The sequence below is a fragment of the Empidonax traillii genome, unplaced genomic scaffold (genome assembly GCF_003031625.1).
Source record: "Empidonax traillii isolate 1590-97213 ecotype Southwest subspecies unplaced genomic scaffold, ASM303162v1 scaffold839:size271545, whole genome shotgun sequence".
NCBI lineage: Eukaryota > Metazoa > Chordata > Aves > Passeriformes > Tyrannidae > Empidonax > Empidonax traillii.
In genome coordinates, this window is record NW_020956032.1 from 211012 (window position 1) to 225349 (window position 14338).

The following is a 14338-nucleotide window of genomic DNA, read 5'->3' on the forward strand; positions in this document are numbered from 1 at the left end:
TTCCTCAGCCTATCCAATCTCTTATTTTCTAGTCTGACCATTTCTTCCTTTATTAAATATTTTTTTTATTTTATCTTAAATTAGGTAAACTACAGGCAAAGCATAGACAAGCTGAAGTACAGCTCTGTTGCCAACACTCCACAAATTGCTCAAGCCAAAATAAATGCTCAGCAGCTCAGTGATGTAAGTTCTGTCATCATTAGCACCATCATTTATTAGAATTGTGAGATAACTTGATTTCAGACTGTTTGTAGTTCACCAACAGATTTATAGGGAAAGCAAGAATGCATACTGAATGAAATCACTTCCAACAATATAGCAAGCATACCAGTAGATCTGAATCTTGTCTCCATTTTTAAGATTTGTATTAGTATGCTTTGTTAGGAATTTATCTCCTGCATATTTATTATGTATAATGGTTTTGAAATAATATCTTTTGTGCTTATAGATAATCAGTAGCTCTTCCATTTATTGAATAATGCCCTCATATTCACATCACCATACTTATGAGCACATCTATAACGTGTGGCACTAATGGCCTCAAATTTAGCAGCAATCAATCAGTCTAATGGTCATATTTTTAGTGACTTAAAAATAACTGAGTTTCTTGTTGACCTTTTCAATATATGCAGTTGAACTACCGAGCCGAGTATGAGAAGACAAAAACAAACTACACTCTACCTCAGGACGTACCTCAGCTAGTGAAAGCAAAAGCCAATGCTGAGTTATACAGCGAGGTAAGTCAAGCCACCTGGAAATGTTGGCATTCATGATGCTGTTAATAGATAGAAATCATTATAAATGTAAATATGATGACACCATTTCTGTAAGCATTTAGCATTTATCATTGATCTTTATACTAAACAACATGAAATATGGTACCCAGAATAGATAGGAATCAAGGACAGTGAAACCACTAGACTTTTTTTTCCAAGACATTTTCAGATCATTTGAATTTCTTTAGTAAATCAGTATTCCCTGCACAAAATTACTTGCTTCTGAGGTGATGTTTGCATGAAGAACCAATATTTGCACAGTTCTAATGACTCAAAGCCCACTGAAGTCAATCGGAAGAAACAATGACTTCAGAAAACTTGAGTCAAGCCCACTGTTGCTGCCATTCATAATTCATGACAATATATAGTGATTCACTTAGAGACTTGAGTGCTGAAAACAAATGCTTGCAAGAAAAGTTAGTCTTCTATTTTATTTTTAAAGCATTTTTCAAGCCTCCATTGTTGTAGATTGTTCTGGAGGGGAAACAACCCCAATAGGACAAATAAGTGCAAAACGAGAAAAAAAACCTCCAAACAATACCGGTGTGACTTATTTTTTAGCCAGTTTCATAATTTTTCATGGTTGTGAGTTGGCCTTGCTGCAAGTTTTTCGTATCTTGTGTTCTTCCCTGAAGACTTATTTGCAATGGTGCAAATAAAAAGTTGCAGTGGTGGAGTGTTGTGGAGCATCACCCTTTGTGGCTATAATGTGTTGGCATGCATGTTCATTGTCAGACACTGGTAAAATATGAGCATACAAGAAGCCAAATCCAGAAATTGGGGCTTCCTGGACATTTGATTAGGTGCATGCATACTATGTATGAAGGCATACTTGATCCTGCTCTAATAGAATTTCAAGTGGAGTCTTGAAAAAGAGCTTAAAAAATATTCCTTTAACTTCCACCAACTTTCAGAAGCTAAGCATGTGATTCTCATGCATTTAATCTGCATTTGTGGTTTGTGTTGCTCATGAGGAGACTTTGAAGAAAATCTCCTGATCATAAGGGCTGCTCCACTGAGCTGTACTTCACGTTGTGGGGTGGTCTCAGAGCACACGAGCTGAATGCAGCCAAACTGAAGGATGCTCTCCAGCAGCTCACATAAAGAACTGCAGCTACAAATATACATTCACTGCATGGGGCTTGACTGGTTCTAGTTTGGGGAGTGGGGAAAAAAAAATCCTGGAATGAGCAGTGTGATGTTTCATTCTTAGCACCAGCTGATCTGTCCTGTAGATCAGCTCCTGTAGATCTAGGCTACTTGCATAAGGAGACATAACCAGAGGCATTTTTGAAAAACCTTGCCTCCCCTATGTCTGTTTGAAAATGAGAACTGTTGGTGCATGTTCTGGAATTTCAAATGCCTGTAAACTCCAAGAAAAAAAATTCTTGACTCAATCTTGGACAATTAATTAGCTCAAAATGATAATGAACTGTGATTTAAGAATATTCCAGTTCTTGGAATCTGCATTTTTAAACTTCTGTTTTGCTCTTAGTAATTTTTGTGTCTCTTTGCAAATCTTGTGTGTTTATGTGTTAATGACATATTGCTGTCTTTCTTTTCTCAGATTAAGTATAAAGAAGGCTGGGAGAAGAGTAAGGGCCAGGGCTTTGAAATGAAACTTGATTCTCTGCCTTTACTTGCTGCCAAAGCTTCAAGGGATCTTGCCAGTGATGTATGTTATATTTAGTTACCTTGGAATTATTCTTTATATAAGTCTCTATAGCCCAGGGAAATAAAGCTTAGCTGGCTTCATCTGGATTTCCAAGTCCTGCATTTGGTTGTCCATCTTTCTCAATGGCTAATGAACAGTTGGAAACTTTCTCAGATTCTGCTATCAAATTTCACTCTCTCAAAATTATTTTCTTTTAAATCAAGTGTACAGAGCAAAGCAAAATTTGCACAATAGCCCCATAGTAAAATTCAGTGTTTTGAACTGCTTATAACCTCAAAATTGCTGTTGTCATTCACTACGAAAGGAATGCATATTTCTTTAGTCTGCTTCTTTAACATATACATATGTATGTAAAAAAATTTCCAAACAAAATCTTTCTAAACAACTTATATCATGATTCTTACCCTGTGGAGAGGCAGAAAAGGCAGAAACTTTTTTTCTGTGGCTGGAAAGTGTTCAGCAGTGATGGAGATTATGAAATCTCACCTCATTAAGAAAATCAGATCTTGAATTCCTTGCTTGAATTGATTTCTTATCTTGGCCTTTAAGAACCAGATAATTTAGCTAATCAGAAGACTTCAAGTTTTTAAGCATATCCTCCTTAGAGGACTGAGCCTTAAAGAATGAGGTTAAAGAGCTCATAAATGAGACCAGTCTTGTACCTCTGGAATTTCTGAGAAAATCTAGGAAATCTGAAGTGTCAAAGTGAGAATCAGACTAAGCCCTTCTAAATTTTTACCATCCAAATCACCACTGAAAAATATATTGCTTATCTCTGGAGTAATTGGAAATGTCCTTTGACTTGAACTATTTTTTTTACAGATTAAATATAAAGAAGAATATGAAAAAACAAAAGGAAAAGCAATTGGAACCAAAGATTCAAGGCTTTTGCACTCTCTGCAGGTGGCCAAGATGAGTAGTGAGGTAAATTATTCCTCTTACTCAAAAGGTGTTTTTCATAATTATGACTCTTTCAGCAGCAATATGCGATCTACCGCTGTTACTGCTTTCACTGTAAGAAATTGCTGGAAGCATTTAACAAAATTGGTTTCCTTCCTCCATCTGTTAATCTGCAGTGATTGCAGAGTATATCTGTTCTCGTAGGACATTTTGGGTTATGGTGTCCTTATTTTGGGGCAGGAAAATAATATCCCATTAAAACTGCAATATAAAAAGAAATCGTATTTAAACCAAAATATTAACATTTCTACATAGAACTTTCAAGTAAAGAAAGTTATGTTTAGAAGTAGGATGTAATGTAATAGAGAAAACGCCTTTAAAGTCTGCAAAATTCATGCTGGCATCTGGTTTGTCCCTTATAGGACCTGATTTCTACATGGGTTGGTTTGTTTGTTTTTTCTTAATCTGCATAGGCACTCAAACAAGTGTTGGTTTATAATAGCTTTGCAATTTACTGCTACAGACAACTTATTTTCATTCCTTCTATTTCTAGATTGCCTACAAAAAAGGTTTTGAGGAGAGCAAGGCCCATTTCCACCTGCCTATGGATATGATAAACCTGAGACATGCTAAGAAGGCTCAGGCTCTTGCTAGTGACTTAGGTTACAGAAAGAGGCTCCATGAGTACACAGTGCTTCCAGAGGATATGAAGACCAAATGGGCAAAGAAGGCTTATGATCTCCAGAGTGATGTAAGATGATGTACACTCATCTAAACCGTTACAAGCAGTAAGAGGGCTTATAGAATTTTTCCATTTGATGTTAGTTCTCATTTCATATCGATACTGTCTTGTTGTACTGTGACTTTTTAAAATGTCTTTGCAACGTCTTTGAAAATTGAACGGTTGCACATGTTCACTTGCAAATATTATACTTATGGTCCTTGTACCAATAAATGGAATTTTCCCCCACAGCTTCAATATAGGGCAGATCTGATGTGGATGAAAGGAGCTGGGTGTATCACAGAAGGAAGTCTTAACATACAACAAGCCAAAAAGGCAGGAGATTTGGTCAATGAGGTAAGCAAAGTGTTCAGGTTTCTGCCTATTGTCTGTTCAAAGGTTTATTCACACTCATTCCACTACATTACATGTAATAGGTAAGGAATTCCCAATAAGGAATATCTGAGAAATTATAAAACTGTTAGACATAATTTAGTTATTCTATAGTTTAGGAGATCCTGGGTTGGAGATTAAAATTATGTTTTCCCATTACATGATTACTGTATCAAGTTTGTGAGGCAAAAGTCCCCATGGTTGTGCTTCCACCTTTTTTATTCACCCACCCATCTAGCAGAACAGCACTGAATTTCCTGTGGCACATGCTACATGAAGTGCACAGAGGTTTTAAGAAGCGGTATTGAAAAATAAAGTATTTGTTAGCCATGCTTGAAAATTTCCTTACTCTTTAGCAAGACTTTAGTGGCAGCATCAGTTTTTGCTGATTTTCGTTCCATTCACTTGATTAATTCATGATTTTGCACTGCCATTAACCTTATGGAATATACTTCCTCGGTTCCTTAGCTATGGTTGAGTTGTCTCACTAGTGCCAGGAAAAATAGAGGACAGAGAGAAGAATAAATTAGGGGAAGTTTGACAAGAAGAATGAAACACCTCTTAGTTCTGGAAGAAGAAACAGAAGCCAGTTAGTTACTGGGGATCACACCCTCTGATAACTTGGGTCTCTGACATCCTCTCACTACTTCTGTGAGGGGAAAAAAAATCTTAGAAACAAAAGAAGAGCAGCTGCTCTCAGATCTGGTGCTTTGCTAGGGACAGACTGACATCTGCCGCTGGGGTGTGCAGTAGTAATAATCACTTCCACAAATATTTAATCCATAATGATCTACCTTTACATTCCAGTGCTGTGTAAGGCCAAGAGATGGCTGACAGTCACTTAAACTGGAGACTGGTGGATCTTATTTGAGAGATCTCTGTTGCCGTACAAAGCCTGGCATTTTGTCATTTCTTTGCAGAATGTCACTACATTGTGTTCCATGCAATGTGACAAAACATGCTGGTTTTAATCTGCCTCCCTCCCTTCCAGGTTCCTAAAATAAAGCGATGAGCACCTCTTTGAAGTGCTGCATGCTTTTTTAACTTCTGTTTTGTGTTCCCCTAGCAAAGACACAGTGTAAACCGATCTGTTCACCCATCAGTTCAAACAGAAGAATTTCTCTCCTGAAATGCCAAATAATGGGAAAAAAAAAAAAAAAGTATTTTCTAGATGAAATGCCCCACTTCACGGTTAGAATAGGAATCTGACTAAAGTATACAAGAAGTGTTTTCTTGGTCTCCCCTATCGTACTGTGGCCCTGAAATAAAGTGCTGCATTTCCTTGTACTATGACAAAGATAAAAAGAGATGCTTATCTCACTCTCAAATGAGTGATGCAAAAGGCTGGGGCAAAGACATTGATTCCAAACAGGTTTGATCTAAAGCCTGATGAAGTCAGTTAAAGTTTTCTGTTCACTTTGGTATTTTTCAGATGTAAACCAAAAATTAAAAAGAAATAAAAGTAAGGTTAGTCTCATTTACCAAACCAGAACTCTTAGTCTCTATGCACATTTGCCCATTCAAATAGATTTTATATAAGTGCTGGTACCAGAGGAAGAATAAAGGACAATGGTTTTTTCCATACCCAAGACCTGAGGCCTCTCATCACTGTTGGCTCCAGAAAGGCTTGACTGTAGTGTCTATGTTGAGCTCTGCTTTGAAAAGAACTGTGACATGGTGGGGAAGATATTGAATTCAAATTACTTTCAGGACACTGAAACTGCTTGCTCTAATTTAACTGTTATCCTAATAATTTAAAAAAAACTCAGTAACATATGTTCAGTGATTTGAACCACACGTGCATATGCTTGAGAAGCCTCCTGGAAGAAAATGAGATAGTAATAGGGACTGTGTGGCTTATGAGTTCTCTTGGGTCCTGACTTAATCATATCCAGTTTGTGAACCCCACTTGTTGGCTGGGGTGCAGCCTGGGTCTTATAAGATATGCAGATGGTACATCTGGCACCAAAGAGTATCCATGCTTGCAGTGTCAGCAACAATGCATTTGGCATGCTCTTGTACCGCCCTCCTCACCTCGAAATACCAGCACTGGGTAGTATTTGGCAGCTTATTTTGATGACACCTGTGCTACAAATATCTTGTGAATTTACAGGGCACTTTTGGCTCTGTCAGTCATGTGCTTTTTGAAAGTGCTACATTTTTTGGGGGGAGGGCAAGTACTGTAGAAAATTGCATGTAACTTGCTTTAATTTGCTGCAGAAAAAGTACAGGCAGAAGGCTGATGCTCTGAAGTTCACCAGTGTGGCTGACAGTTCTCAGATCAAGCATGCCAAGAAAAGCCAGGAACTTCAAAGTGATGTGAGTCCTTAACTGAATTTGTCTCTTTGCAAGTTGTTTACTCATGATTTGGCCATTCCTGACATAGGTACACCAAAGTGATGGCAGAAGAGAACCCAGTCAAGAAGCCTTTCAATATATAAAATTTCTTCAGATTTATTTCTAAATATTTATAATATTTATTAATATCAATAATAATAATGTTTATTAATATTAATAATATTAATATTTATTGTTGATGTTTAATTCTCTCATGGAATTCTTTGAATTAGAGCAACAATGACAAAAACCAAACACCAATGGGAATGGAAAAAGAGGCTTCTCGTAAATGATGTTAAAGACAAGAGAAGCAGGGGATATCTCTATAGACAGTCTTGGCGACAAACTTGTGGGCAGTGAAGGCTGGATTCAAGTATGGCTGAAACGTATTCTTGACAGGATACCTGAGTATTCCAGAGTCATTAATGTCATCTGCACAAAAATTGGTTATCCATGGGGTAGTGAAAGTGAGTAAGGAAGATGGAGGGAAAACGCAGTGTTCCCAGCTGACAGTGGCATTAGCACAGGGACTGATACACATTCATCCCAGGTTCTGAGTTTCTCTCCACTGTCAGACTACTTAAAGTTGTATCAGCCCTGTTAGACCACTTGTTCTTCAGCTGTTATTATTTTCCTTTTTTGACTCTTCTGTGTCAGTAAAAACCTGGCACTTCCTTGAATGAATGTTGTGTCATACATGACACCAGGCTGAATCAGAGGAGAGCACTAGTGTCCTGGCTCCTGTTACTTATCTCTTGTGTACTGGACGTGCTGCCTCCCTTGATGTGTTTTGAAGTCAGAATAGTAACCAAATTTAGAGGTTTATAGTAGGAACTTTTTTTTTCTTTTCCTTTCTATGACATGTAAGAAATGTAATACTTTGTGAAATGGGACATCTTTTCATAGTTTTTCAACAGCTCCTCCAACAGCTTTGTGGTCTAAAACCGAGCAGTTCATTTCTCTGTTGCTGTAGCCCTGGGATATAAAATGGAGATGACTGCTACTTGGATCATAAAAGGTCCTTGATATTTTCATTCAAAGTTGGAACGTTAGTCCTCACTGGAGTATTATGTTAGCAATTACATTTAGGTCACAAACGTTCTCTGCAGATTCAATTGCTTAGTGTTCTTCATTTCATGCCTAAAATTCTCTATTTCTGTGTCCTATTAAAGACTTTCATTGTACCTAAAAAGTAGCTGCAGTTTAACATTGGATGAAATATGCTCTTGCATACGTTTCATACAGAGTATAAATTACTGCCAGCTTTATAGCCAGCTAAGTTATGTATGTTGTTCTAGTTTCCCTGAAATTTAACCATGAGTAGTTTGGTCAACCTGCCTCTTTAGGTCACCTGTGAAATTAATATTTGACAAAAAAAAAAAAAGGCAAGATGTTAAAGAATAACTCACCAAATAAATTAACCCTAACAAATCCCTGAATATTTGGGGTGTTTTAATCAGTATTCCTTCAACATTAAAAGTGGACTACTGCTTGCTTACCATTGCTTTGCTTTCTGTGGACAGGTTGCCTACAGGTCAGGAAAAGAGCAGTTTCTTCATCAGTACACCATCAGCAAAGATGACCCTGTCTTCATCCTGGCCAAAGCAAATGCTGCCAATATCAGTGAGGTACAGTGAAAGAGAGATTTGGATTCCCTCACTCCTGTGAATAATTACAGCTGCTGTTGAAATATTTGTTCTGTAGGTAAAATTTAGCTTCTTTCTCTGGAAAGGTCCAAGTGTTTTAGATGTAAAAACTTTACGTCTAAATTTAATTACTCGCTCTTCATAAATACCAGTCACATCTCCTGCCCTGAAGCCTTGCCACTTTTAGAGTTTGAAGCTGTGCATTTTTCCACATACTTCCAGATAAGTGGCACACTGACAGTTTCACTGGAACCAGTGAGATAATGGGGTTACAGTAACCACAATATCTAGAGTTAGAGTATGTAAGTAGAGACACCAGGATCTGATCCGTAGTCATATGGTATGCACCGTAGGAGGGACTCATGTTACTTGAGAGTTTTCACTGTGAATATAGAACAAATAAAATATATTGATAGTAATAAAGAGACTGTGTTATTGTCATCTCTTCAGAAACTCTACAAGAGTAGCTGGGAGAAGCAGAAGGAAAAAGGATTTGTGCTTCGTCTGGATGCTTTGTCATTCTTGACAGCGAAGGCAAAGAGGGATCTGGCAAGTGATGTGAGTATGGAGTCCATCAGCCTTCTTTATTCTTAGGACAGCTGACAGTTCTGGTTGCTGCTAGTGTTGGGGACGTGTCACATATGTCTCAGTGCCCTGAGCCACCCTCACTGGATTCATGCTAAGGAGCAATGGAGGAGTTGTCTGGGTGATTGGCATTCTGTAATTAGTCAGAAGGCTTGCTCTGAGCAATTCAGAGCTTTTCCCCACATGCTGACTATGTTTTCCTATTCTCATTTTGACCCGAGGGTGAATTTTAGAACTCAAAATGAAGCGGAAATCTCCTGTGAAACATCATAAGTTAATACGTCTATGCCTGGCCAAAAAATTCCTGCAAGAGCCTTCTGACCTCAGAGCTTGAAGAATGTTGTTTTTCCTAAAGAGAACCAAAAGGAAAAGATTTCTTACAGCTTTTTGTGAACATATTATTATTGAGAAAGGGTTTATTCTTTATAAACACTGATTTCTAAGGCATTGCAGTTCTCCTTTGCAAATGATCTTCTTGCTTACTTGTATTGAGGACCCAGCATGTCATAACACTGACAAACCATTGCTTTACTACTGGTAGAGCTGTCAGTTCGGCAGCTTAGATAATTTACTCTCAGTCTATTTTTTCTTCACAGATTAAGTATAAGGAAGGGTATGAGAAAATGAAGGGTAAGCTCATTGGAGTAAAAGCTGTGGAGGAAGATTCGAAGATGGCTCATTCCCTGCAAATGTCAAAGTTGCAGAGTGATCTGGAGTACAGGAAGGCCTTTGAGGACACAAAGACTCAGTTCCAGGTCTCCATGGATATGGTTAACCTTGTCCATGCCAAAAAGGCTCAGAATTTGGCCACAGACAGAGGATACAAGACATCTCTCCATCACTACACAGTCCTGCCTACTGACAGAAAAGTGGCGTGGGCAAAGTGGGCCTATGGATTGCAAAGTGATGTAAGTCTAAAGTTTGATGTATTTCAATACCCTTTCATTCAGCCTGTTCTTAGCCTCAGTTAGGGCTGAATTTCTTCAGACATTTATGGTTTTAATGCCATGACATCTTTATGCACCTCATTTTTCAGCTACTAAACAGTTAATATTAAAACAGTAAACAGTAACCACTTATTTCCTCAAGAGATATATTTAAATTGTGCAGTGTTTTTGAGGAGAGTTATGATTCTGTCTTTGAGCATGGCTTCTTCAAAACCTACTTCAAATGTTAATAACACACTAGGATTCATATATGATGTACATTTACTTTTTTTTTTCCCTAATGTGCAGGGCAATTAAATAATGTATGGTGATAAAATTGGTGATAAAATTCCATATGGACACCACATGTTCAGCTGTAACCATCAGATGAACTGTCTGATACTGTAAACAGTTACTTTGTTAGATTTTCCATTCTGAGGTTTTAAGTCAGAACTTTTCAAGACTGAGATAGAAATGTGTACAGGTCTTGTTGAGGTATGGCTGCTGAAACCCTATTGACACCTTTGAGAAACCTGACTTACAGTCAAGCTTTAGAAGTTCAGGACTGTTGGTAGGAGAGATTTTGTGAGGAAAGTGAGGAGTACTTCTGTGCTCTTCCTCCTTAAAGATACATGGAAAACCAAACCAAAAGAAATGCTTTCCCTCCAGTAAAACAAAAGGGTAGGGTTTGGAAAATACTAAATATCATTTTCTTATAATTGCAAATCTTGAATTATCTTTTAAGCAGTGTTCTATATACAATAAAACTGAAGTTAGAGTAAAAATTGCAAACAACAGTAAGGTATAGACGACTTCTAGAAATTACCTTGTGAGTGTTGGTGAGTCCTGATACTTCTATTTCATTCTGTATTTTTTTTGCTTTCCTTGCAACTATGCAATAGTGACTAAAACGAAACCAGGCACTAATTTGACTTGGTTGTTGTTCCTGAGATGTCTGAATCTTTTAATGGCATTTTAAGTGTATGAACATCAACAATAGGATTTTTTTTTTCTTTGTCAGAACCGATACAGAGCAGATTTGAACTGGATGAAAGGAGCTGGATGGATAGCCACTGGGTCATTAAATGTGGAGCAGGCTAAGAAGGCAGGAGAACTCATTAGTGAGGTGAGATTTCATGACAGCATGTATCAGAATTTGCTGCATAATGCGTGCAAAATGTCTGTATAAAATTAAAATAATTTCCACTCAAAGGGGAAAGAAAAAGGCATACCACATGAAAGCCCTCAAAACCAGGGATAGGACTGGTAATTAGAGGGAAACCAGATACCAAACACATAACAGTAGGAGTCCATATAGCCTTTGCAAAAACAAAGTAGGTGACAAATGATATTATGAATAATAATGGCCATCAAACAGTGCTCAATTGCTACCCACTAGCCTACCTTTTTAATGAAGCAAAATGGGAGAGATGATGAAAACATGGAGTCACTGGACCCAGAACCTTCTTTTGAAACCGATACACGATCCTTCTTGCTCCTTTTTTATCTATATTCATGTTACCTATTGAAATTCATATAGATATCTCTGTCTCTAGCGATCTATCAGCCCAAGTAGTTTTCATCCTGATTTCCTCCCTATAACCATTATCACTTACAGGAGAAGGCAAAGTCTAGAATGCTTTGTGCCCATCCCATGAGGCCTTCAAATGAAGTTCTGGTGGAAATGGTTAAAAGATTCATAATGTTCTGTTATTTCACAGGGAGTCCTACTGGCCAAATCCATTGCCGTAGGAGACTGAGTCCTGTGATTTTTAGATAACCATGATGCAGGAATCATCCATCCATTCACTCAGTGAGAAGAACAGCATAACCATGGGGGCACTGTCTCAGAAAAATAGTCATCCTTTCACAACTGACTGATTGCTAACACTACCTTTTCCCCATGTAATCATCTATACTGAAGAAGGATGATTTTTTAGGCAAAGTAAATGAGATCCTTAGGTAGTGTAAAGCAAGGCAGCTTCATAAAAGCTAGTACAGTGATGCTGGCTGGAATAGTAACAGTGAATCTGGGTATGTATTTTGATGTTATAGTAGTGAAAACTGCTGAGTAGAAATTTCACCAGCTACATTTTTCATCCTGACCTTTTTGTGAGTGCTAAACAATATTAGGTTGCTATGAGCTGTGTCCTTTCTTACATACACACTTCTAAAACTGTTAGAAAGCAATTGCCAGAATATAATTTCTAGGAATTATATGTAGAGATGTTCTGGTCAACTCTGCTTTGTCTCTAAATCTGATCAAGACAAAGCATAAACCACTTTTGTCCCTTCTTACACTTAGTAATGTTGCTCTTTTTAAAGGGATTTCTTTCTGAAACCAAAACATTGCTTATAAGCTTATAAAATCTTAAAAGTGTTTATGTGTTTTACATTGGTATTTTGAGTCACCAGAGGGTCAAGATGTTGCCTCAAATAAACTTCTGTAGATCACAGCTCAGTGTAAAGGAAAATGATATGCCATGCGTTCATCACAGGCATTTGGAACATTTAGTATGTGCTATTTGGAGAAGTTATAAGAATATTGATGTGTTTAAGGCAACTCCTGCAGGAAGGGAAACTTCAGTGACCTGGTCACGTGAAAAAAATTTCATTTTGTCATCAAACAGCCTTAATCTTAATTTTGTATATATAAAAATATGTCTGAGAAGCTACTATGTGTCTTTTGCAGCAAGCAAAATTAATATCATTATCTAGAATATATGCCATAACAACTACTGGTACAGTGCCAATGGCTGCACAGATTTGGTGTAGGTCTTAGAAGGAAACCTAAACCCCAAATAGTAAGTTAAATAGCTGCCATTATTTACACACTTCAATTGTATATAATTTCTTGCTTAAAGAAGCTATAGATGAAAAATATAATCAGTCATACTTTATTTAAAGTGATCCAAAGAAGATTTTAAAATCCTAGGTTCTGGAGTATTTGGGTAGACAGAATCTGATTTTGAAATGTTTTCCTTATATTGAGAGAGAAATACTTTAATATTAATTGGCAAAAGGTTATTGTTAAATTGAAACAAATATTAATCTGAAAGTACCTAGGACATAAAGATGAGGAAAGAGGAATAATAATTATGTTCACAAATTCACTCTAATCTCCAGCAACCTATGATTTTTCTCTTTCAAATAGCATGAAAGAGCAGCACAAAATTCACAGCTTTGATCTTTTTCTGCTCAACAGAAGAAGTACCGTCAGCATCCGTATGCTTTGAAGTTTACCAGTATTAAAGACACTCCTGAGATGATCCAGGCTAGAATTAGTTATAACCAGGCTGTGGATGTAAGTTATAATGTATATACATTATGATTATAAGAGTGGTATCCTCTTTGAACGACCTGATTGAAGCACTGGCTTTCTCCCTCTTTCTTTCTCTGAGATTATCCTTGGGAACCATGAAACTTCTGTGTTCTGGTGTGGTGCATCCCACAAAGAGCGTGTTTCTAACTTGGAATGGGAAGTCATCCCACTGAAGTGAATGGGATTTTCAAACAGAGATAACTTTTTGTCCAGTTCTTTTTCAGAAGCAAAATTTAGGAGTAAGATCATTAAAAGTTTGACCTTTAAAGACTCTTGGCCTCTTGAGATTCGTTGAGGAAGAACACATTTGGGTTCTTTCCCCTTTTCAAACAGATCTTTCAAATTTCAAATTTCAGTTTCTGCATATTCTTCAGAAACAAAATGTAAGGCAGCATGACAAGGAAGAAAAAATAAATTATTTCAAGCTGTCATCCTTCTGAGAGAGAAATCCAGGAGGGGAAACCTTAAAGGAAAGAATTGAGGCTGTTTGGTGTTTAAACATGTTTATTTTTAATAGAAGAGCGATTTAAAAATATTGTAGACTTAACTGGGATAATGCAGAAGTGAATAATAAGCAAAAGTCACTCAAAAAAGACAAGTTTCAAACATGAGAGGATGTTTTATTGCGAAAATAGATATTTTTAAAGTGAAGGAGAAGATGAAAGACTTTGTGTAAAACATATGCTATTGTAATATTTGTAGTGTCTGTGCCTTTGGTTTAATTAATAAGATCCAAAAGGCTTACATCTCAGACAGGATAAATATAAGTCATTTTGTTCCACTGAGCCTCAGTCAAAATCAGTCTGGTGCTCTACTTCTGCACATGTGGAGTTCTTATTAGTTTTCCTCTAAAGGAGCTGCAATACAAGTGGGCCCAGCTGCTAAAGAAAGTGGCAGCAAGGTGAAATGGTTCATTCTAATCTAGAGAGTCTCGAACTCTCCTGCAGAAATAATAGCCTGGGAAAGGCAAGTCAGGTGGTCAAGACACAGCCCATACCTAAGGCCAAAAAAATGGTGTCTGTCTGTACTCATCTGAAAGTTATGGTGTCAATGTAAG

General features: G+C 37.3%; 1 protein-coding gene across 1 annotated transcript in view; it reads left to right on the forward strand.

Annotated features, from left to right (window-relative positions):
• Positions 1-14338, forward strand: part of NRAP (nebulin related anchoring protein) — a 49739-nt gene that overhangs the window by 18201 nt on the left and 17200 nt on the right. Inside the window, exons 15-26 of the mRNA XM_027902087.1 lie at positions 85-183; positions 633-737; positions 2344-2451; positions 3274-3375; positions 3905-4102; positions 4325-4429; positions 6686-6784; positions 8326-8430; positions 8899-9006; positions 9630-9941; positions 10981-11085; positions 13165-13263. Of these exons, the coding sequence (XP_027757888.1) occupies positions 85-183; positions 633-737; positions 2344-2451; positions 3274-3375; positions 3905-4102; positions 4325-4429; positions 6686-6784; positions 8326-8430; positions 8899-9006; positions 9630-9941; positions 10981-11085; positions 13165-13263 (1545 nt within the window). The remainder of the gene's footprint in view (positions 1-84; positions 184-632; positions 738-2343; positions 2452-3273; positions 3376-3904; positions 4103-4324; positions 4430-6685; positions 6785-8325; positions 8431-8898; positions 9007-9629; positions 9942-10980; positions 11086-13164; positions 13264-14338) is intronic.